General features: G+C 35.0%; 1 protein-coding gene across 1 annotated transcript in view; it reads left to right on the top strand.

The window, feature by feature from the left end:
* Epac (Exchange protein directly activated by cAMP) overlaps nt 1–24382 on the top strand; it is a 230554-nt gene that overhangs the window by 149815 nt on the left and 56357 nt on the right. Inside the window, exons 8-10 of the mRNA XM_089085794.1 lie at nt 10119–10320; nt 18458–18603; nt 24199–24343. Of these exons, the coding sequence (XP_088941920.1) occupies nt 10119–10320; nt 18458–18603; nt 24199–24343 (493 nt within the window). The remainder of the gene's footprint in view (nt 1–10118; nt 10321–18457; nt 18604–24198; nt 24344–24382) is intronic.

Here is a 24382-nt window from a genome sequence, read left to right on the forward strand (position 1 = left end):
TAGCGAGCCCTCGTCCATAGATCTCTGTCTCTACTTCAGTTGCAATGGTGTTATTTGATTTTATGACGCGTTTCTACTGTACAAGCGACTCTGCAATTTAGGCTACTTCCATATCTATTGTGTATTTTTTTTTTTTTTGGAAAAAGCAGTCCAGATTACGGTAAAATTTTACTTTAACTACTTTTGGCTATCTTGGAAAGGGGTTAGGTTAGGAAAATGAAACTTTCAGGGATGGGAGTACAGGCTAAAATTTGTCCCAGGAAGGTATTTTGAAGTACCTGCTTCCACTCCTTCTCCCTCTAGAGGGTTCTGACCTTTAATGACCTTTAAAAATATGCGGGTTATAAAAATGAAACCTTGTAAAATAGATCTTCTGCTTAAATGTAGCATAACAAAATGGTTTTTAGCTTCACAACTTTGCTCAATCCTGTTTATAAGGTTTTAAAGATATGCAAATGCAATAAATAAAAAAACAAACATTGATATGGCTTAAATTTCTACTCAAATAATAGAAATTGTATTTTCAGAAGTAAAGCCAGAGAAAAAAAAAACTGATAACCGAAAATTAGGGTAAAATGTTGTTTTATCAAAATTTCAATAGCTAGCCTATAGACCTGTCATGTAAGCAAATTTCAGGGCCCTCTAGAGGGAGAAGAAGTAGAGATAGGTACTTCAAAATACCTTCCCGGGACATACTTTAACCTGTAGACCAATCCCTGAAAGTTTCATTTTCCTAACCTAACCCTTTTTAAAGATAGCCGAAAGTAGCTAAAGTAGAATTTTACCGAGATTAAATTAATTTTCTTGTTATTTTCCTCTGCTCTTAAACTTAAACATAAATTATTCGTCAATGATAGAGAACTAAAAGATGGCGACAGGATCTTGAATTGTTTAATACACATAAAATGAACTGCCTATACTTTCACTCAAGTAGGGTAGAGCTTGATTCATTGTAAAAGCAGCTCAAGCCACCGGAAAGTTTTTATTTAATATTAAATTAAAACGTAAAAGCCCTTCTTTTATCCTTCCTAAGAATCTCGTCTTCTACTCCAATAGTCACATATGTGTATCCCATCCAAAATTCAATTCCGGGCCACCATTATTCTGTACCATGGGCACAGCCGGAAGGACCATAACCCCTCTTGGGAAACAAGAAGACACTTGAAAATGCACAGATGCATTTTAAATGAACTGATCCCATTCAAATCCTGGTAAAAATATAAATCCTGGATATACTGGTAGTATAATATCCTGGCGGCGCTCTTGTTCTGTGCTAATAGAGACCCCCCACCAAAAACAAAACAATATTGCCACATTATTTTCTTTTATTTAAGTTCTTAAATGTCACTTTTTTCTCTCTTATTGTATTATCTTATTCCGATAACATCATCTTTTTCTTATTATGTCTGGCATTTTGTCTGGCATTTTTTTTTTTTTTTTTTTTTTTTTTTTTTTTTTTTTTGCAGGCTTGAAAACTTTATTGCACCCTTTTACTCGTCAGTTGCCATGTTTAAGATCAAATTTTCTCTCTTATTATATTATCTTGTAATTACACCTCTAGTTCTAATGTGTTTTTGCAGCCTTTACTGCTTTATTGCTGCCCTTCATCCTTGAACATTCATGTTTAAATATTAATTAAAGATCCCAGTATGCACTCATGTCAAGGGGCTTTGAAGCCCCCCCCCCCCCCTCGAAATGTTTGTCCGACTCGTAAAAACGTAACAAAAATTAACATAAACAAATTTTCGGTGCGTTTTTTTAAGTTTTTTTTGTGAACCCACCCCCATAAGAAATCTTTTTGTAACCCCCCACCCGCACCAAAAAAAAATCCCCCTGAATCATACATTTTCTATTTCTGCTTTCCACGATCCCTGACTAGACCCAGAATACGCAGAGAAAAATGCAAAACGATCCTGACAGTGACCCTTACGTCTTCAGAGAGGGAAAGGTACAAACGTAATTTGTATTTCTATTGTAATACTGTAGATTTAATACTGTAATTGCAATCAGTTAGTAGGTTCATTATAGGCTTATTATTACAGGCTTATTATAGGCTATATAGTAGGTTTATTATAGATTACTGTGGATATCTCGCGCGTTCTATTGTTTTTGGTTGACATTTTTTGTCGTTCTCGTTTATTTGTATTTCTTATTGACCGACTGACTTTTTAATTTATTTATATTATCTGAACAGATCTCAATTCTATATAAATCTCTCATTTTTTGGAATTGTTTATAATTTTTCCCCTTGTTGTCCAAGTTTGGAAGGATTTCCTTGTGAAGGCCATTTTAGAAAAATAATCGTATCTTATCTTACTCAAAATATGAGACCTTTGAAGTGACCTTACCTTCTAGTACTCCTACTACTCTAACTTGCACTCTACTACTCCTCCTACTCTACTACTCCTCCCACTCTACTACTCCTCCTACTCTACTACTCCCAATGCTTCTAATACTCCTACTCTACTACTCCTAATACTCCAACTCCTACTCTACTACTACTTATATTCCTCCTACTCTACTACTCCTCCTAGTGTAACTCCTACTCTACTACCCCTAATACTCCCAATGCTCCTACTACTCTAACTCCTACTCTACTACTCCTAATGTTCCTAATATTCCTCCTACTCTGACTCCTATTCTACTACTCTCAATACTTCTAATACTCCTCCTACTCAAACTCCTACTCTACTACTCCTAATACTCCTCCTACGATACCACTTGGAAAAGTTGCTCAGTTTCAGACGGTGCTAGAGTTAGGTACATAAGCGCCAATTCCATAAAGCTTTGTGCATTTTATGGTAAAGCACAAAAATAGGCACACATATGTAGAAAAATATGGAGAATCTGACAGGGGACAGAACCAAGTTTTCTGAGCGCGTTTTTCCGCGCGGATATCGTGTCAATTCAATTTCAATTTAATCGGATTTTATTAAAACAAATAGAAATAAATAAACATAAATAAACTTCTCTATGCAAAAAACGCACGTCGAGTCCCTTAAAAAAATAACGATTCCTCTTAATATTTTTCCTAGTATTTTTGAATTTGAAGGGTTTGTACGATTGAAGGGTCGTTTCTGGTTGATTTGGGTCTTCTGATTCTGAAAATCTGCCCACTTTTGAAACCAGATCAGTAGTTTCTTAGTTACCGTCATTTTCATCATCGTGGATCGTACTCTTTTCTGTATACTGTTTTAGTAGATGCGCTTAGGGTATATTTTATAGCTAAATCGAGTATGCTGAGTCTGAAAATGTGCTTAATTTTAATGTCCAACCATCTGTTACTGAGTTATCATCACTTTCATCATCACCGGGTGTAGATTGTCTTTCATACTTCTACATTACAAGCTCTGGTTCACCTTAATGTGCAAGTGACGATTGTGGTCTGAATGAATGGACCATTTGCGGGTTGAAAAACACGACCCGAAATACCTCATATCACTAGCAGGTTTAAGAAAGAAAACGTGGCACGTACTTTTTACAGAGAAAGCATATGAGAAGAGAACAAGGAACGTACAATTTACCTTTAATAAGTGTTGTTTTCTTTTATAAATGTCTTCATATCGTGACATAAAATATTCAGAAAACTATATTTTTGCCGCTCCTGTGATTTCTTGATGTTGTTTAAAGTCTCACCACGTGACTAATAATCTTTTCTGCCTTAAGTATAAAAGCGATATGAGGTATTCGAGTCGCGCACAGACAAATTTCGTGAAACTTTGCGCACAGATAAAATTTCTTATAATATTTTTGCTTTGAAGGAAGCTGTTTTGAAAACCAGTAGAACTGTTCAAGCGAAGCAGTACATATTAGCAACAAAGAAGGTTCCTGTTCCCGCTTTTGGATTTCAACCAAAATGCGTTTGCGTCAAGTTAGACGCAAACTATGGAACAACAAGAAGCTTGATCTACGAAACCACGAATATCGTCTTTTCACCGGCTGCTGAAAACCACTGGAGAAGAATAGAAACTGAAACATTAAGCTTTCGACTGAAATTTCTCTCTTTCTGTCTGTCATTCTCTTTCTCTCTCTCTCTGACTCTTTCTCCCTGTCGGTCTCCTTCTCTCTCTCTCAGTCTCTCTCTCTGCCCCCCCTATCTCTCTCTCTCTCCCTCTCTCTCTATGACTCTTTCTGCCTTTCTTTCTGTACTCTCTCTCCCCCTTCCCGCTTCCTTCTTTTTGCACTTCATGTTTACGTCTTATGCCGTGAAAATCATAGACCGAACCCCCGTTCCTCGGATGAACTGCCGTGACTTTTTTAAATCAACTGAGAACAAGAGTCGACTTCTATTTTTTTGGCGACTATGGTAGTCCAGGAATTCCAGGACATCTTTGTAGTGGCCACTCTTGGAGACAGAGTTATTTCAACGCGCGATATTGCTTTTTGCGAAGGCCTCACACTTACCAACCACGAAGAAGATTACGCTCGTGTGCTGCTTCATGCCCTCCATCAGGCCCAGTGTGACTGTAACTTCATAGCCATCATAAGTGTGGACTCTGATGTAGTTTTGATTGCAACAGCTTTGTTCCAGCAGCTTCAGATTGAAAACCTGTTTGTCATCTATGGGCATGGAGCAAAGACGAAAACACTGCCCATTAACGACATTACTTATCGTCTAGGACTTGACAGGTCTCGCAGCCTTCTCTTTTTGTATGCCTTCTCTGGATGCGATGCGATTTCTTCTTCTGTTTTTCATGGAGAGCATAGTGTTTGGAAGACCTGGAAAGCTATGGAGTCCATACTTCCGACTTTCGTTACTCTGAGGAGATAAGGAGCCCCGCTCCTAGATTGTCACTTTACAGACATCCAGCGATTCATCGTCGTTCTTTACGAAAAATCAAGTGGCTTGTCTGAAGTGAAAAGTATGCGGAAGGAGCTTTTCACACGAAAAACGGTCGGAATGGAAAGACTGCCCCCAATAGCGGCTGCTCTTGAGCAGCATACCAAACGCGCTTACTTACAGGTCCAGACATGGGCACCATCGTGTTGTCCGGAACTTTCCCCACTGGATCCAGGTTTATACGGCAGGGTGAAGCATGACGGAAGCTCGGAGCCCTTCTGAACTAATCTTCCTGAGACATCGATAATTTGCAAAGAACTGCTTAAACGTGGTTTTAAAGCAAAGTGCGAAAACAGTTGCAAATGTGCAAAAGCTTCCCTTAAATGCACAGATCTCTGTTCGTGCAAAGGTTTTGATAATCAGTACAATCAGTAGTGCACATGGGCGCCCATAAGCTGAATTCCAGGGGGCGCGCAAACGTCGTCTAATTGCTACTTTTAATGATATATAATAAAAATCTCAGAACAAAAATATAAAAATAAGGCAGCATCATTCAGCCAGGGGGGGCAAGAGCCCCCCCCCTGCCCCCCCATATGGGCGCCCATGGTAGTGCACTTTTTGTATCTTAAATTGTCAGAAGCAGATTTCAAACTGTATCCTGTCCGTGAGAACTATTTTCTTTTTTGGCAATCTATATGATGAAACAAATCGAAATCAGTTATTTGATTCCTATGATCGATGTGATTGTTTAACTATTTTGAAACACCTGAAGTAGTTTAGTATTCTACATTTTATCATCATAATAATATGCTTCTTATGTCCGAAGTTCCTTAAGTCAAGCTGTTTGAGTTGAATAAATGATTGTTTTTACTGAAAGCTTATTGAGGAGATCTAAAACGGTAATTAATTACTTACAGTGAAAAACGTATGATCTCGTTCGGAATGTTATATTGAGAGTATGAGTTCTTGTTATAGTATGGCATAGAAGCCGTGGTTTTGAAACTGGCAAGTCCTGAACCAGGAATCCGATTGGAAAAATAACTATATTTTTGGAATCGAGAGACTTGAATTAGTTAGAAAAGAGATTTTACACTCGGTCATCGCTCATTTTCAAAATTCGCGTTTTTTTTCTTTGCGCGGAAAAACGCAAAGTAGCGCTGAACCGTGGAGACCAATTTGAATTTGCGAGTTAGTCGATTCTTCACATTTTCCGTAACATGCTCACCAGTTTCTATACGATTACGATGAAAAATACAAAATCAGAAAGCGGAAATTAATCATTAGCGCATGGAGCGTAGTGATGAAAATGATGATAAATCAGTAACCAGGAGTCGGAAGAAAAAAGTGAGCCCATTTTTGGGATCAGGAGGGACAAATTAGTCAGAATGACTCTTTGATTAGAAAAATTTCCCACTCTCAAAGTCAGCCATTTTTCCCGCACGGAAAAATGCAAAACTATGCGATAATCGCGCTATAAAATGTGGTTCTGCCCCCAGTCAGATTTTCCACATTTTTTTGCGCATGTCTGCCAAATTTCATGCTTTTACCATAAAATGCACAAACCTGACGCTTATGTACCTAACTACTAAGATCGTACTAATGAAAGAAAACATGAGTAAAATTCTTTGTTGATGCCCTACCTCTACCCCTTCCCCCAAGAGCCGAAAATATAACATCATAAAATATAAACTTTTTCTATAAAAATATATATGATTGGTAAAAACGAAGAAAATAGCAAACAAAAATTTGCCAGAGACCCCAAACCTTGTTCTATAGCAAGCCATTGTCCTCTCTTTAGATGCCTTTCCCTACCGAAATTAGCAGACTACCACCCTGATTTTTTATTCCAAAGGCTACTGGAGACCTTACAAAGACGACTACGATCAATTTAAAAAAAAAATTTATATCTTGCCATGGAGATTGAGCTTAATTTATGAGATTAAGATGAATTCGTTGTCCCAGTAGAATCAAACGAGTGTATAATGCGCCTCTGCAAGGAAGCTGCTTCCATGACAACCTTATCCATACGCTAGTCTGTAGGCAAAGAGTCTCCAGATTGTAAATCTTGGGGATTTATTCTGATAAATACTGTATCCCTAATTATAACAATGAGAGAAAGATGTAAGAGGATCTTTGCTGACAATATGGATGCACTGTTTGCATTAGACGAGAAAAGGAAGAAGGGAAAAAGTATTGATTGTTTATGATCCTAGTGGGATATTAATTTAGCCAATATTGATGTGAGAGCTATTTCCTCCCTCTAAAATCAAAGAATAAAAACCCTCAACAATACTGCTGAAGCAGCATTGCACAGAACGATGGGCACTAGAAGGATGCAACATTGCACAGAAGGGTGGCGTAGAAGCATGTTTTGGAACTAAATACAAACTGTTACTTCTAAAGACTTGTCAGGTCTTTTACTTGTGTTACTTCTGTTACTTCTAAAGACTAGTCAGGTCAACAAAGCTGCCCGAGGCAAAACTATGCAGGCCCCTTCTCTTCTTAACATCTCTCTATCCTTCCTCGCATAAGCACTCTAGTTTATTTTTTTTAAGTACGAAGGGCAACAAAATAAGAACAATTTTTGCCCCCACTGGACCCAAACTTGATCTTAATGTTTCTAAACATAGTAATTTTCTAAGATTTTCCTTTCGGTTGGCTTAAAATTATGCAGTTTTTATGGAAGTACTATATTTTTGTCAGTGTTGTCACGATGAACCGTAGAGATAAATGAACAACCTAACCAGTTTCATTGGTCTAAAAGGTTTCCGACCTGACATAGATACAAGAATGTTTTACTTAAAATTTATTTTTATTTTTCTACATAGTCTCCTTCTGACTCTATACACTTCTCCCAAGGATGTTCCCATTTCTTTAATCCTTCAAAATAGTACTCTGCATTCTTCTCTGCAAAATTATAGTTCAGGAGGGTGATTACCTCTTCATTTGACAAAAATCTTTTTCCTCCGAGCGCAGTTTTTAGTTAAGGGAACAGAAAGAAGTCGCTTGGGACTAGATTTGGTGAATAAGGTGAATGGCCAAGCAAATCAAACCGTAATCCATGGATTTTCGCCATGGCAACTGTTGAGGTATGAAATGGGGTGGTGTCTTGGGGAAATAGGGTTTTCTTTTTCTGTAAATGTGGCCATTTATCCACAATTTCTCCCTTCAGCTTGTCAAGTAAAGATCCGTAGTACTCTCCTGTAATAATTTTACCTTTTTGAAGAAATTCGATTAGGATAACTCCGTGACTATCTAAAAAAACAGTCGCCATCACTTTCCCAGCCAAAAAAACAGATTTTGCTTTTTTTGGAGCCGGTTTGCCCTTTGCACTCCACTGTTTTGACTATATTTTTGTTTCAGACATATAATGGTGTATTCAAGTTTCATCTACAAAACTTGGATTTATTGCACCTAAGCTGCGCCAACAGAGCATTATAAACGTTCATTCAAACACGTTTTTGGTCTAACGTTAGCAAACGCGACACCCAACGGGCGGACAGCTTTCTCATGCCTAGATCTTGATTTAATGTGTGAAAAAGACGTTCTTTAGACATTTTCATTGCCTCTACTATCTCTCTCACTTTAATTCGGCGGCCGTTTTCATCATTTCATGAACTTTAGCGATATTATTGTCAGTGGTTACAGTTGTTGGATGTCACGAACTTTCATCATCTCCTAAGCTCTTACGGCCACATTTAGATTCAGTTACCCAAAATTTTACTGTGGTAAATGACAGTGAAGAGTCCCTGCACACAGAGTCTAATTCATCTTTGGTTTGCATAGGCGTATATCCTTTCAAAAACAAATATTTCATGACAGCTCGATACTCAATTTTTCAATTTTCACACAAAGACTCACATCGGCTCCCTCAAACGATTGTCAAATATAAACTACTTGTTCAAAATGGCTGAAACTTTCATGTGTTGCTGTCAAAAGATGCCCAACTACATTCCCTGACTTTTATTGACGAGTTCTGTCATCTTCATGTTGAGGTCGGAAACCTTTCAGATCATCAATTTATGTTCGGTATCTTACAGTAACTAATTTTTGTTCGTATTAAGTTTTGAATTTACTTCTGTAAAATGAATCTGGGTTATTTGAGCTCTGGTGTTACAATTTATTTATAACGATTGAAAAAAATATTTTAGTGCTATGGCATACCAATTACTGGCGCAGGTAGTGACGAAAGAAATGAAAAAAGGTCAAATAGGATTTAAAGACGCACCTGAGGTACTTTAGGTCTAAATTAGATAGAATTTGATGCTGAATTTACATATATTTACTAAACTCTCGGTAAATCAAAAATAACCTTCTAGATTATAGGCGACTATCCTCTCCACATAAGTAGCGCCATCTCTAATTTGAAAGCACTTACCAAAACGAATAGGATTTTTGTGGTATACTGAAACCGAAACAAAACTTTGCATTAAAGCATCAGGTATGTACATAATATTAAAAGGTTCAGGTAATAAAACTGAACAAGCATACTTAAGTTAAAATTGAAATTATTCTGAATATAACTTACAAACCCCCACCCCACCCAAATGATTCACTCCAGGCGTGTGTAAATCTATAGATATTTATGCCATACGCTTATAAGCCACTAGTGACCTAAAAAAAAAATTTCTAGTTGTAAGTTTTAAGAAACAATTGAGCTATAGTTTTCCACTACCTGCACACCAGAAATATATTGAGTGAGCCCTTAATGCATACATTTGCCCTTATTGCAAACCTATTCATTCAAATTCTCAAAAAGGATAGCACTTTTAAGAAGGGTGATACTTATGTCTCGTTACTTAATTAGACATACGTCTTCCCACGCCGGCTGGCGCATCGACAACGGTGCCTCTCCATGATGGTGCCTGTCCATCTCTCTCTAGTGCTTTTGACCAAAGTTCTTCGAGCGACGATCTCAAAAGTGCAGTATCCATCTCAAGGTATTTTTCCCAGTGTTGTCTTCTGTCGCCCACGTCTTCTGATGCCAGAAGGAACCCGACACCATACATCGTGGGGTAGGCGACCCTCACCCATCCGCACCATGTGACCCCAATGTCGCGTTACCGAAGTTCTACTTTGAAACCTGTAAATTAAGAACTATTCAATTACCACATGTTGCTTTGAAGCTCTTAACAAGACTTGTGCGTGGTCAGACTTTTACCCAATACAAGACAAGCCTTGACAAGCATTGTGCCGCGTTATATCAATTACCCCATGTCTCTTTGAAGTTATTGACAAACTATATCCGGAAAAGTTTTGTAATTTATCTCATTTTCCCTGCACAAACTTTTAAATTTTAATTTATGTACTTCTTTGAGACCCAATTATTTGTTTTTAGTTACTTCAGACGCAGCTCAATTTCAAGATCGTGGAGTGCTCTACAAATTTACCCAAGACTCTTACTTGGACGATTTTTCCGATGAAGTTCCTCTGCCGTCCAGAGAAGAATTACGCGAGGCTGAAACGCGGAAAGACGATGCTATTTCAGTACTCCTGAAGAAAGCCCCTGATGCAGTTCTCCGATCCATCTTGCGAAAACAGTAAGCTCCTGTATTGAAACCCTAGAATAAGGTCAAAGGTTAAAATAAATATTGATGTCTTATCCTTCTGTGTTAAAAAATTACGCTTCATTTGTTAAAAATGTCATTACAATGGTCTATTTTTGTCACGGATTACTATCCTTCAGAGACCTGAACATAGAAACAATTTTCTGATTTTGTTGATTCTTTGTAATGAGTTAAAAAAATCCTTATCAAATCGCCAATCATTTCGTGTGCTCGGATGAGAGACAGAAAGAGAGAGAGAAATGTTTTTAAAAAACCATGCCCCCTAACTTCCCCCCTCTGTAGTAAAGCTCACAGGTGTGGACACTTGGTCCCTATCCGACAGAAAGCTTAGAAAAAAAATCGTTCATCAAAGGAATTTGTTAAATAAAGCTTCGCTCTTCGTGAAATTTTCAAAAGCAATTGCTGTCTCTTGTCAAGCAATGAGTAGTTTTGCACTGTGTGCAAATCCCTTTTGATCAAAAAGTTCGTGGTAACGAACTGTAAGTAAGGAGCGACCCGGCTCAATAGTAACCAAAACTCTAAAAAACGGAATTTTTATATCAATAGCCTAGATACATCAAAAGAATAGGATGTTTATGCTGATTTTAAATATAGAAGTTTTATCAAGTTGAGTCTTGCCCATCAAAAGTTACGAGGGTGCGAATATTTGTCTTATTTTTGAAAAAAGAGAAAACACCCCCTAAAAGTCATATAATTTGAATGAAAACCCCACCATCAGATTCAGCGTATCAGAGCCCTACTGTAGAGGTTTCAAGCTCCTATCTGCAAAAATGTGGAATTTTGAATTTTTGCCAGAAAATAATGCACAGAAGGGTGGCGTAGAAGCATGTTTTGGAACTAAATAGAAACTGTTACTTCTAAAGACTAGTCACAGAACAAAGCTGCCCGAGGCGAAACTATGCAGGCCCCTCCTCTTTTTAACATCACTCTATCCTTTTTGTTTCTTCCCAGGAATGATCGTATCAGCCCAGTGGTCCTAGAATATCGTGAGAGGGCTCATTCAAACGGAAATAAAAAGTTCTATTGCACATTTTAAGTGATCAAAAAAATTAGAGGGCAACTAGGCCCCCTCCCACGCTCATTTTTTCCTAAAGTCACCCGATTGAAATTTTGATTGAAAAGCCGTTTTCTTCAGCATAGTCAAAATATCTAATAACTATGTCTTTGAAGATGACGTAATCCCCAACAGTTCACGGGAGAAGGGCTGCAAGTTGTGAACTTAGCCCATTGTTTACATATTGTATTGGTTATTAGATATACAGACGTTTTCAGGGGGAATTTTTTCTGGTGGGAAGGGGTCGGAGGGGAAGGTTGCGTGGGAGGATCTTTCCATGGAGGAGTTTTTCTTGGGGGAAAGGAATTTTCCATGAAGAGGGTGCCGGATTTCTCAGCATTATTTAAAAGACGATCAGAAATTTAAGAAAAAACACTTTTTCCAACTGAAAGTAAGGAGCAACATTAAAACTTAAAATGAACAGAAAAGATTACGTATATGAGGGGGGTTGCCTTTCCTCAATAGCTCGCTCTTACGCTAAAGTTTTTTTTAGCTTTTAAAAGTTTATTATTCTAACTAAACAGCCTTTTTGATTCAGGAGTCATTGTTAAATAACTGGAACAAATCAAACTTAGGTTACTATAAGGTTATTATTGGTTAAAATAATGTAAAATTGATTTGCAAATTTGTTTTAATTATATGTATGGTGATCAGGGCCGTCACTTATGGGAGGGGGGGGGGGTCCCAATGTTTTTGGTTACTCGGTAAAAACAAATTCGGTCAAATCGTGGCGCAAAGCGCCACGATTTTTTCGACGCCGTTAAAATTCTTTGTTCCATTCAATAAAGACCACAAAAATACTGATACGTCATTTATAGAAATTTCGAACTTGGTCGGTAAACTCAGCAGTTTTACCGATTCCTGTCGTTATTTTATAGATGGTGCTAAAACTTTCGATTTGGCTAAATAAACAGCATTAAAATAGTGATATGATATGTACTGAAACCTAAGTCTCGGTTGGTGAATGCATCGGTTTTACCGACTCGTGCAGTGATTTTACGTATTGTATTCGAAACAGACATTATGCTAATTTCTTACAAAAACAGTTACTAAAAATGACCAGCCAGTCGGTAAAATATCTTGCCCCCCCCTAAAAATTTTGGCTAGTAAAGACACAGGTGGTGAGCAATTTTTAAAGCCTGCATTAATTCAGAAACGTTCAGGAATAAAATAAAAAAAAGTCTTTTTTTAACTGAAAGTAAGGAGCGACATTAAAACTTAAAACAAACAGAAATTATTCCGTATATGAAAGGAAGGGACTGTCCCCTCCTCAACGCCCCACTCTGTACGCTAAAGTTTGACTCTTTTCACGTCTCTTTTTTTTAAACCATAAAAATTTACAACTGAAGAAGAGAGTTGACGCAATCGAGATGCTTGAAGCTATGAAGAAACTTTTGGAAAGATATCGGAGAATGAAGTGAACGATTTCATTGACAGTGCAAAAGTGTTTGCCAGAATGAGAGAAGTCGATCCAGAGGCAGATTTTGTCAGAAATCATCGTCGGTGACTCGGCTTTCAAAACCATTCCATTTTGCCAGCCGAGCTCAGAGTCAAGCCGATATCTCAATTTATCATTTTTATAGACAACATTTTAAATCCTGCTTGAAAGGTTGACTACAATGACAGGAGATAATCTTAAAGCCTGCCTTGTCAATTTCCAGCAATTTTGATCCTAACTTTAACGTCCTTTAAGAAATAGGTTTCAGTTGCAAATATTGAGTTAGCAACAATGTTTTTTCAAACCAAGAAAGAACTCCAGATTCTACTGCTTTTCAAGTAGAGCTTGAAGTTCTGTTTCAATTTTGCCTCGGCGCTACTTGCTTCAGAGAAGTCCTAGATGAAGAAAATTGCCAGCAACATCAGTTTAATCAAGCCCATTGCCTTTGCAAATTGGCTGCAACAGCATCTGTTGCAGTTGCCGCTGCCGAAAGAACATTTAGTAAGCTCAAGTTTTTTAAGAATTTGCAGAGAGCTGCGCCATCGTTGATTTTGAGTAGATTTCTTTTGTTGTTGGCGAGTGAGAAAAACCTCACCGATACATTTGACTTAAACGAGATTGTTGGTGGCCCACTTCGAAGAACAGGCAACTACAAACATAGCTGTCCTTAGTAAGGACACTTTACTACATTAACAAAAACAATTCAAGATCCAAACTGCCATTTATACCCCCCCCCCCTGAAAAAAAGAAAAGAAAGAAGTTAAACGACTGAGAACAACACATGAAATTCGTTAATTATCAAAACAATGCAAGCTCAATAATTTTCATAATTCTGGTAAAATATTACGCAATTTTAATTCTTTTGGCAGATCTTCCCAAATTGGAGGCTCAAGATATCTAATGTTAAATCCTAATCCAGTAGTTGTGACCAGCGGTCTACGCATCAAAAATGATTTCTAGTTCCACAATCACGAAGAGACGATACACAAGTGAAAATGCAAATAGAAAAACGGTGGCAAAAACATTGATGATGATGATTATACATAAATAAAGCATTATAGAAATATAAAGCTCTCGTGGTTCCTTCACACATTGCGGAAATGCATGCAGAAATCGGCCGTATCTTTTTGAACGATGACCAAGAAAACGCTACGTTTTAAGGCAAAGTTTTCAAATAGATGCATCAGCGTGGAAGATGACAAGTTCTAAAAGAAGAATATTGGCTAATTTGACTGTCGCTTTAGTTCTTATGCTGTGAAGGAGGCACAGAAGACAAAAAAAAAGAAAGAAATTCAGTCTGAAACAACAAATATTTTGATGTTCCATTGTCATAGTTTTATTCATTTAAAACCCTTGCCAAGAATCAGTCCTGATTTGACCAAATCATTGCGGAAAGCTAGAGAATTTTTCAAGCACGAAACTGGACGGAATCTCCGCACCGATTGGTAAATCCAGACGGATTTTTCCAAAGCGTAAATGAACCATCAGACTATCACCAGTCAGAGCTCTTTTAGCCATTTTCTGGATAATCCCTAGATGAGCAAGATCATTTACAGAAATTTTTGACGAATATAAAGAACAATTAAACAGGTATGGATATACCATAGAGAAATGCAGCATTCTTAATATATTATAAGGTAAAATAATTATAATAATACCAAAATCCTTAGCTAGTTTAAAATTAAAGCCTAAAGACTGTAAAAAATAACATTCCAATAAGTTTCCCAAAGGACACAAACTTTAGAATACCAAGGAAATCAAAATTAAAATATTTTTTGCCCCTGGTCCCATCTTATTCCAAAGTCTATTTTTACCTAAAAACCGATTTTTCTTATGGTTGCTGTAAAACTATTAAGGTTTTTCCGCTGTATAAATTCTCTCTGTTGTTGCAACACTGAGTCAAAAAAGCAAGCAAGCAGAAACTTTTCTTATTGACAAACGAGCCCAGCCTAATGGTTGTAACACCCAATCTATGTTCATGTTATCATCGAGCAATACAACAATCAATAGGGTGGTACAACCATTTTATTCAATAAGGCTATTAACGAAAAATAGGTTAGTGGGGATATGTAAACTAAGTAATAAATGTGAAATTGTTTGAATCGGATGAAAATTAAGGTTTTTTTTATATGCCAATTGTCAAAAAGGGGTAAATACTACAGAATAGGGTAGCCTAATTGGCCTTTCTAGATTGATGCTTTTTTAGGTAAGTCACTCAACTACTAATTTGAAGTGTATTATCTTGGGGAATTTTAATAATATCCATGCTGATGCACATCTCAAATTTATGGCAGTGTGTATATTTAGCTGTGGCAATCAGGAAAGTTACAGTTTTCAGAGTCGCATGATGATGTATTGTTTTCGCTCAATCTTCTGCCAATCTTTTAGATACGTTCCTTCTGTTCAAACTTAGTGCCCGCTAACCGTACAACTACGTAACTGCATATGGAATACTGTTTTTAAAACATTAAATTCCCAGGTTTTTCTAATTTTTTAGGATGTATACTAGACAAATAACTCTGCCTTTTAAAAACCTGATTGATCCTAATATGAGAGATATTAAGCCAGTATGAAGAAAGTTTTTGAGATATAATATTATAAAACTTCTATTCAGTTTCCCATTTCCTTCGTGTTCCCATTAGTTAAAGTTAATTTTTTTATTACAAAATTAATATATAGTCAAAACTTATTTGTTAAAGACGCATTGGTGTCAAAGAGTGTTCTTTCTAATCAGCCGGTATTACTCTTAGATCCCTTGATACTCCTTACTCCTGATATGATTTGGGACACGGAGCTATTAAATATAATAGGTATTCTTCTCTCACAAGATAGATCATCAGTACATCCATCCTAATAGGATTTAGGAGTGAAAGCAATTTCCTTATTCAACGCTGTGTTATTTTTAGAAGGATGGAACCAGTGTTGCCATATCGGGTCATCACGGTGTTGTTTCAGGTGATATCGTCTTCTATTCTTAAAATCAACACATTTTCAAAACAAATTTTATAGAAATCGCGCCTTTGGAACACTCTCGGAAGATGCTTGCAATACGGAGCTATTAAAGATAATAGGTATTCTTCCCTCACAAGATTGCTCAGCAATGCATCCCTCCTAATAGGTTTCAAGGTTAAAAGTAATTTCCTAAGTTAAAGCAGTTTTGCTTACAAAAGGGCAGCACCAGTGTTGCCGTATTTGATACATTTCAGCCATTTTTGGGTTATTTCACTCTGAATTCTTCAAATCAGCGCATTTTCAAAGCAGTTCCTTTTAAGTTGCCCCTTCGGCGTATTCTCGGTGGGAACATGGTATCTAAGGTGTATTTTCACTTTTATGGTCACACTGTCTAATGACTGAGATCTAGTAAAACTGGACGAAATTGACCCGTCAGTTCTTATCTTAAAGTGGACATTGATAGGTATCAAGTTCTACAGTCAAGAACTCTTTGTACATTATTGCAAAAATAGCCAATCAGGCGGCTTCAATGCCCCCTCGTTGTGTGCCCTACGCTCCCACTCCCACTATGGAGTGTGTCTCACACTCCCTAGTGGGAGGGCTTTGATAAATGCACCAAGCTTTTAGATAGTCAAAGGGAAATGTTTCAGTTTTATGCGGTAAGGAATATATTTCAGTTTTAATGACATTGAAATCAGGGTCTAAGATACAAACCTTCCGAGTAAAACACAAGCTTCTACACCATACAAAATGAGCCGCAAACACTGCGAAAAAACTTACATAACGCGCTTTCAGTTAATACAGCCGATATGCAGGTCAACGCTACTTTAGCAGTAACACGGTCATTTAATATGGCGACAATAATGCGATTTTGCGGCGATAATAATAATACTTCATACAGTTTCAGTAATAAGGTGCCCAGATTAGTGGAAAATGGAAACTCTGGAATAAGCAGGTTTCTTAAATTTTTTATTTTAAAGATGAAGATGAAGATTGTTGAGATAGTTTTATAATTGACCTGTATTTTATAAAATTGACTTTCCTTGCTTATTTTAAAAATTTACCATCCCTTTTGCATCGAACCTAATCTCCAGGTTATAAAAGAAGCAGACAGAGACGTCAAGCCTCAGTAAACTCTAAGCTTCCAGAAGCAGTGGAAGATAAAACGCTAGAATAATTTGGTTTCCAATGAGCTTTATTTTGAAGATGAAGACGAATATGGTTTAGATATTCTCATTAATGAACTATATTTTAATTAATAGATCTTCCTCACTTCTTCTTAATAATGCATTACCTTCATTATATCCATTTTAACTGAATCGTAGAATAGATGTTTCACAGTTCGTTAAGATAATGGCCAGTTTTCTCCACGGGGAAAGATTCACTGATAGAAACAATCTTTTTACGATGTCGCTGTCAGGAGAACAACGTAGTGTCAAATGAAAATTTTTCTGTTTCATTACGTTTATAAGGAAATTTCTTCTTTTTTTCTTTTTTTTTTTAAACGTCAATCTATGTGAGTTGGGAAGGGACCTACTCTACTTTTCTTTGTGCTCTTCGAATAAGAAAGACAAAATAAAAAGAATTCATTTTTGCTCTAACTAAAAGGAATTAGAATTACCAGTATGATAGTATATTCGCCCGGGAGCGCAACTAAAACTTTATTTTGGAGAAGATATAAACAACATTTAAAAAGGTGGATAATTTAAAAGGGGGAGGTTTAACAGCTCAGGGTCAATAACATTATTTTCATAAAACTTATATATGTTTATTACATAAATTATATTAATAAATAATTTTCAAGATCGTGATTTCTTTTAGTGGCAGAGGGTCCAGAGCCTTATAAAAAATTTCTATAATGCATAAATAAATCACTGTACAGGCATGATGATTATTTTTGAATATTACGAGCAAATTTGACTTTACACAAAGGAGTAGGTTGACTTAATTACTATATTTTTTTGCCCACCGTCTCCTGATTTTATATCCTATTGATTCTACCTAATTTGCAGTCTTATAATAATAATAATAATAATAATATATGAAAACCCGTCGTATACAATAAATGTACAATGACAGACTATACAAAAATGCGAAAAGAGGAAACAAAAGGAAAACATACTAAAAAATTGTTCTTGTCTAATTAGTTTAATAATAAGTTTATATATATATATATATATATATATATATATATATATATATATATATATATATATATATATATATATATATATATATATATATATATATATATATATATATATATATATATATATATATATATATATATATATATATATATATATATATATATATATATATATATATATATATATATATATATATATATATATATATATATATATATATATATATATATATATATGGGTGGGGGGTTGTCTCGTTGAACAAATCATTAACAAAAAATGAAATACTCTGTGGTTACTTTTGTTTCTTGTTTTTTTTTTTTTTTTTTTTTTTGCACTTAGCTTTTGTTTTGATTTAGTTGACGCAGCTTTGAAGTTTAGACTGGATTCGCTTTTTTTTTTTTTTTTTTTTTTTTTTTTTTTTTTTTTTTAACAGTTTACTTAATTGATTTGGTTTATTTCTTATGGTTAGATTAATTTTTAGGCTGCTTTTTTTTATGCTCAGTGTTTATTTTGTAGTCCTGAAGAGCGTACTCAAGAGGATGTAGAAGCAATTTACGAAGAGCTAGTACATATCAGTTCACTATCTCACCTGTCTACTTCTATTAAACGGGAATTGGCTTCAGTGATTGCTTTTGAATCTCACCCTAAGCCAGGAACTATATGTAAGCTTTTTCATTTTATATTGCCAGAAATAATAAACTTTTCTTTGGGGAGAAATGAAAGCATAGAGAGCGATGTTTGTGTGGGATAGTTTTAGGAGAGTCAATTCCCCAAGCATCTAGCTACTTATAAAAGTCAAACAAAATAAATCGAAGTATCAACTTCTGGAGATTAGATCTAGGATAAAAAGACGAGAAATTGAAACGAAAGGCGACTTGAGCTCCCATTTTACGTGATAAAAGACCGAAAATGAAGGTGCTTTCACACTATGCCGTAGAACGTCTCACACAAGGATAAATTAAGACTTTACGGTAGGTTATGTAATCATGCGAAGCAAGTTTTGGTACTTATGTATTATACGAGAAACACTCCAGAATTTGAATTGCGAAGATCAGATAAACACTCGAGAATTTGTATCGTGATGGTCAGATAGGGCAATAACCGGTTAGTTTGCACTGCATAGTGGTAGAATATAGTGTCTCACCATGAATGTTCAAATTAAGATTTTGGATTTGCCAAGGCCCTAAGAACAGATAATTATATTTTTCCAGGATAAGGACCATTAACATGTGGCAGGCGGCAGTAAAGGCAGAAGGCAGAAATTATTTCTACGCAATTCTTATGGACATTTCTGCGTTCTGAGCACATAATTCTAAGTTGTAGTTTTCACAATTTTGCTAATAAAGTATTATATTTTCTTCACATTTTGTTTTATTTCATTAGCATTAACCAAACTTCACTTCTCGAGCGTTTCTCGTATAATACATAAGTAAAAAAAACGAAAAAAAAGAAAATGAAATGGGGAATAAAAGGGCACAAAAAGAGAGGTTTCTGTTTTGTTTTCTTTTCTTAAGAAAAGGGGAAGAAAGAAAGATTAGAAAAATAATAAAATGAATAGATAAAAAATTCGCTTTTGTCAATCAGCTTATGATAAAACCAAAGAAGAAATTTGAGAAGAAAACCAAAGAAGAGAAATAGAGATGATGATCATAATAAGATGATTAGAATAAGTTTTTTACTTTATTCATTCAGCATTTTGTAAGACCAAAGAAAAAAGAAAGAACAAAAAAGAGAATAATAGAGATCAAAGAAGAAAAAAAAAGAATGAAAATAATATGATGATTGGATAAAGGAATTTGCTTTAGTTTTAATCAGCTTGTGGTAAAATCATAGAAGAAAATGAAGAACAAAAAAAAAAGAAAATAATAGAGATCAAAAAAGAAAAAGAAAAAAATTATAATAATAAGAAGATTGGGTAAAGGAATTTACTTTAGTTAATCAGCTTGTGGCACAATCGAAAAAGAAAAAAAACAAAAATTATAAAGGTCCTGAAAACCATAGGAAAGAAAGAAGAAGAAACTGAAGAAGCAGAACTTGAACAGCATCGGGTCTATGGCCATTAGGAATAAAAAGACGAAAGTTTAGATGAATATCTCACCTCTGTATAACAAGGCCTTCTCAGGGTTCAAATAGAGATGAAAATCTAAACCATAACAGCATAAAAAAGTGAGGAATCTAAAATAATTAAAACTGAAGGGGAGAAATGAATCAGTATATAGGATAGCTATTCCACGGAAAAAACTCACAAAAGTAGAATATACAAAACAATGAGATACTTCTGAACTTTTCAGCCGCAATGAGGTTGTGGTAACTAGTGCCAAGTTCTTTTCTAAGTATTTTTTTCATTTTCAACTTGATATTCTATTTTCATTTTTCGTACATTTTATAATTCGATCATAGCATCCCTTTTATCATAACACAATTTTACTTTTGTTTAATGTTTTGAATAATTTGTCTATTTATTTCGTAAATAGCGACGACGACCACACTGCCTTTTCATAATACGAATGATAAAAGGTATAAAAAAAACGTGGGATTATTTCAAGACAGTGAAAATGTTTTCTAAATGAATATTTCTAAGAGCCGTCATCAGTAAAGCACAGCTAAATATTAATTTAAGACTTACAATAAAATGGGCGCAATAAAACAATTGAACTTCCTTTAAATAAAGTTAATAATTATAATAATTGTAAATAATTTTTCATTTGTTTAAATTTAAGTGATGATGCGGGAGTGTTTTAGTTTTGTTTTGTTTCTTAGTTTTTATGGTTACATGTTTTATTGTAAATCTTATTTTATATTTATCTGTCCTTTGCTGTTGAGCCGAAATATTCATTTAGAAAAATTTTCACTATCTTAAAATGGCCCCTCGTCGCTTTATCTTTTATTATTTGTACTATTTCAATTTTTTAATTTATTTAATGTTTATTTAATGTTAATTTATTTAACAAATTGGCTAATTTATTTTAATTTATTTAATGTTTTAATTTATTCAGTTCAATTTACAAAATGACGATTTTTAATGTATTTCTATTTAGCTAAATAAACGAAAAATTGGCCCCTCTCCTTGAATAAACCCCTGTGTACAAGCATGTTAAGCTACACATACCAGATTTGTAATTACAGTGGCCCCTCGCATTTATACAATGCTTTAGTAATGTAAACTTAGAGAAGCCTTTTCAAGTCCTGTTTCCACATCCAATTTTTCTTTGTTAGCCTTAGCAATTAGGCTGCTAATCAGGGGATTTATTTCTTGAACAAGCTTAAATTAAGGGGAAGAACACGAACTGAATAAAAATCAGCTTAATAGCTGAAATAATGTTGGAAACACATCAGGACGAAAACTCATAACTGTTTCAGAGAGTTAGCAGGTAAGAGAGAGAGATATAGATAGAGAGAGAGAGAGAGAAAGAGAGAGACCGAGAGAGAAAGAGAGAGAGAGAGAGAGAGAGAGAGAGAGAGAGAGAGAAGAGAGAGAGAGAGAGGGTGGGAGAGATGTGAGAAAGATATTACCTTTTGTTATTCCAAGTCGTTTTTATTACCCAACTGTCTTCACCAAGCTTTGCAAAACTTACATTAAGGAAGAAAAGCAAGATTGAATTAGTATTCCTTGCTTAACTGTTTGATGGAATTGTTACTTCTCTCTGCAAAACACCTTATTGTTCCACATAAAAAAAACACAAGAATTTGCTTTTTTCCGAGAAGCTTGGTCTTGGATGCGTGTTTAATTGTTTTGTTGTTTTTTTTTTTGGGGGGGGGGGGTTCTATGTCAGGGCTGATTGCATTTACCTATTGATCTTACCAGTTTCATGGCTGTACTGCCACATGGTGATGTGTATGCTGCTTAAACATATACACAATGAGACAAAATGAATGATTATGGTATATAGCATCTATGCGTTATTACTATTGCAATAAACTGCTGCATAATTTCACGCTAATTATTGGGACGTCAGTGGATCTCTCGGTAATGGGGAGGGGTCCTGAAAAAGGCTGATTCTTATTGCTAATCTTTTTGTTAATTGGTTTGAAGATTTTGCCCATGCTTTTTTGCTCGGTACAGTAATATTATCTTGCCAAAGCAATAACCTTCTAATAAATTACTGAAAATAACGTTCATTACTCTGTAACATTTTACTCCCAAATTAACATGGAAATATACACAATAGGTTGCCATGGTTCCTAATACTTTGTGTAGCTCACTAAGACCAGAATCTATTATACATATATTCACTCAATTAAGGCTATTTATGTTGTAGCCCGGGAACTAATGTTACGAAAAATCTAAAGCGAATCTTTTTAAAATTCAACGCCATTACTCCAACATCGTATATTTTGAAAATTGGTGGCCGTGGTATTTGTTGTGAAAAAAAGTGTAAGAGAGCGTTATGGAAGGTAATCTGAAATTGGGACCTCACTCTGCCAAAAGAGAATATATATATATATATATATATATATATATATATATATATATATATATATATATATATATATATATATATATATATATATATATATATATATATATATATATATATATATATATATATATATATATATATATATATATATATATATATATATATATATATATATATATATATATATAAATAATAAAAAAAAAAAAAAAAAATATATATATATATATATATATATATATATATATATATATATATATATATATATATATATATATATATATATATATATATATATATATATATATATATATATATATATATATATATATATATATATATATATATATATATATATATATATATATATATATATATATATTCAAGGCCGAAATATGCCCCTTTTTGCTGTATTGACCCGCTCTCCTTCCTTGAGAAAGGTTCTGATTTAGACAACAACTAATATTTCTATCTAAATTAAATAGTTTAGTGCTTATTAAATTTTTATTGAAAAATCTTCTCGGCCCCTAATTTGTACTGTAGATTCATTCCTGAAAGACTAAGTCACAGAGGCAGATCCAATGGGATCGGGGGGGGGCTGGTTGGGGGCCGGGAGGGGTCCACGGCCCCCTAAGTATTTCTCTAACCTCCTCATTTGTCTTTTTTTCGTTTTTACCTTTTTTTAAATAAACTTGTCAATTTTTTCAATTACTGACACCCTTGTCACCTCGGGTGCCCCTAAAAATTTTGCTCTTGTAACCTTTGCTAAGTAACACTTGAAACTTTTAAACTTTTTTGTATCCAGACGAATGGTCCGCGTAACACAGGTACCGACCTTCTGATTCTCAGCGTTCGGCCGGGAGCAATAAACATGAAAGGGGGTCGCTGACTTCCGTCCCACACCAAATAACCAGTGGCACCAAGACTCCTGGCCATAAGGACACATGATTCCAATTTTAGCGTGCCAACCCTTCACAGAGCACAAAAATTTCGGAAATTATCGGAAATTGGACATTATATTATCCAGTTCTTGTTTTTTGCGGGTTGCTAGATAATCTAGCTTGATTTCTGGCATTTTGTTTTCTGGCAGATTCCTTGTTTTCTAGTTTTCCAACACGTTTCTTAGTTTGTACTTTTTTTAACATGTATATTGCATTCAAGTTACTTTTTCAAGTTTTTCCACTTGAATTTCTCTGATTTTTTGGTTTTTCTTGCATACTTTTCCGGCTTCCTGAGGTTTTTAGGGTCAAAGTGTTTGTTTGATTCACCAGTTTGCACAGTCAAAACGATATTTGTTGATAATAAGAAGTAGTAGTATTTTTTCTTATTTTCGTTCCGGTACAATTTAATAGTTTTGGTCACAAAAGGAAAATTGTTAATGGGACTTAAACAAGTATTATTAGGGCCTACCTACTATTATTTTTTTGTTTGTTTGTGGAAGATAGGCTTTAGTCCAGATACCAGATACCTGATACCGCAAAAAAGGGCTTAAATGATGAAGATGTGACCAATCTGGCAGCACTGACCAAATTTGGTCTTTTGTTTCTGAGTATTTTGATAAACTTTAAGCATAGTAGAGAGACTTTAGTGACTTTCTACAGTGACTTTAGGTTTCCAATGTTCTTTTAATTGAGATTTGGTTATTTTATTTTTACGTTATCTTTTTTTTCTGATTGGTTTGTCTATCTGATCTCTTTCCCACTCATTCTATTTTAGTTTTTCTGTTCAATATATGTTTTGCTAAGAACGGCATGGTGAAGATTATTGTCAAAACATTTTGTTTTCACACTATGAAAATACAAATTCAAATACACAATCTTCACTCAAATTTCTTTGCAGTATTTCAACAAGGCGACGAGGGTACATCATGGTACGTTATCCTAAAAGGCTCTGTCAATGTGGTAATTCATGGTAAAGGTGTTGTAAATATGCTGAAAGAAGGCGACGATTTCGGACAACTTGCATTGGTGAACAATGCTCCAAGGTATAGAAATAGGGCTAATAGAGAAATATAAGCTGTAGA

Source organism: Artemia sp. Qi Xiang Cuo, chromosome 3 (genome assembly GCF_049724085.1).
Source record: "Artemia sp. Qi Xiang Cuo chromosome 3, ASM4972408v1, whole genome shotgun sequence".
NCBI lineage: Eukaryota > Metazoa > Arthropoda > Branchiopoda > Anostraca > Artemiidae > Artemia > Artemia sp. Qi Xiang Cuo.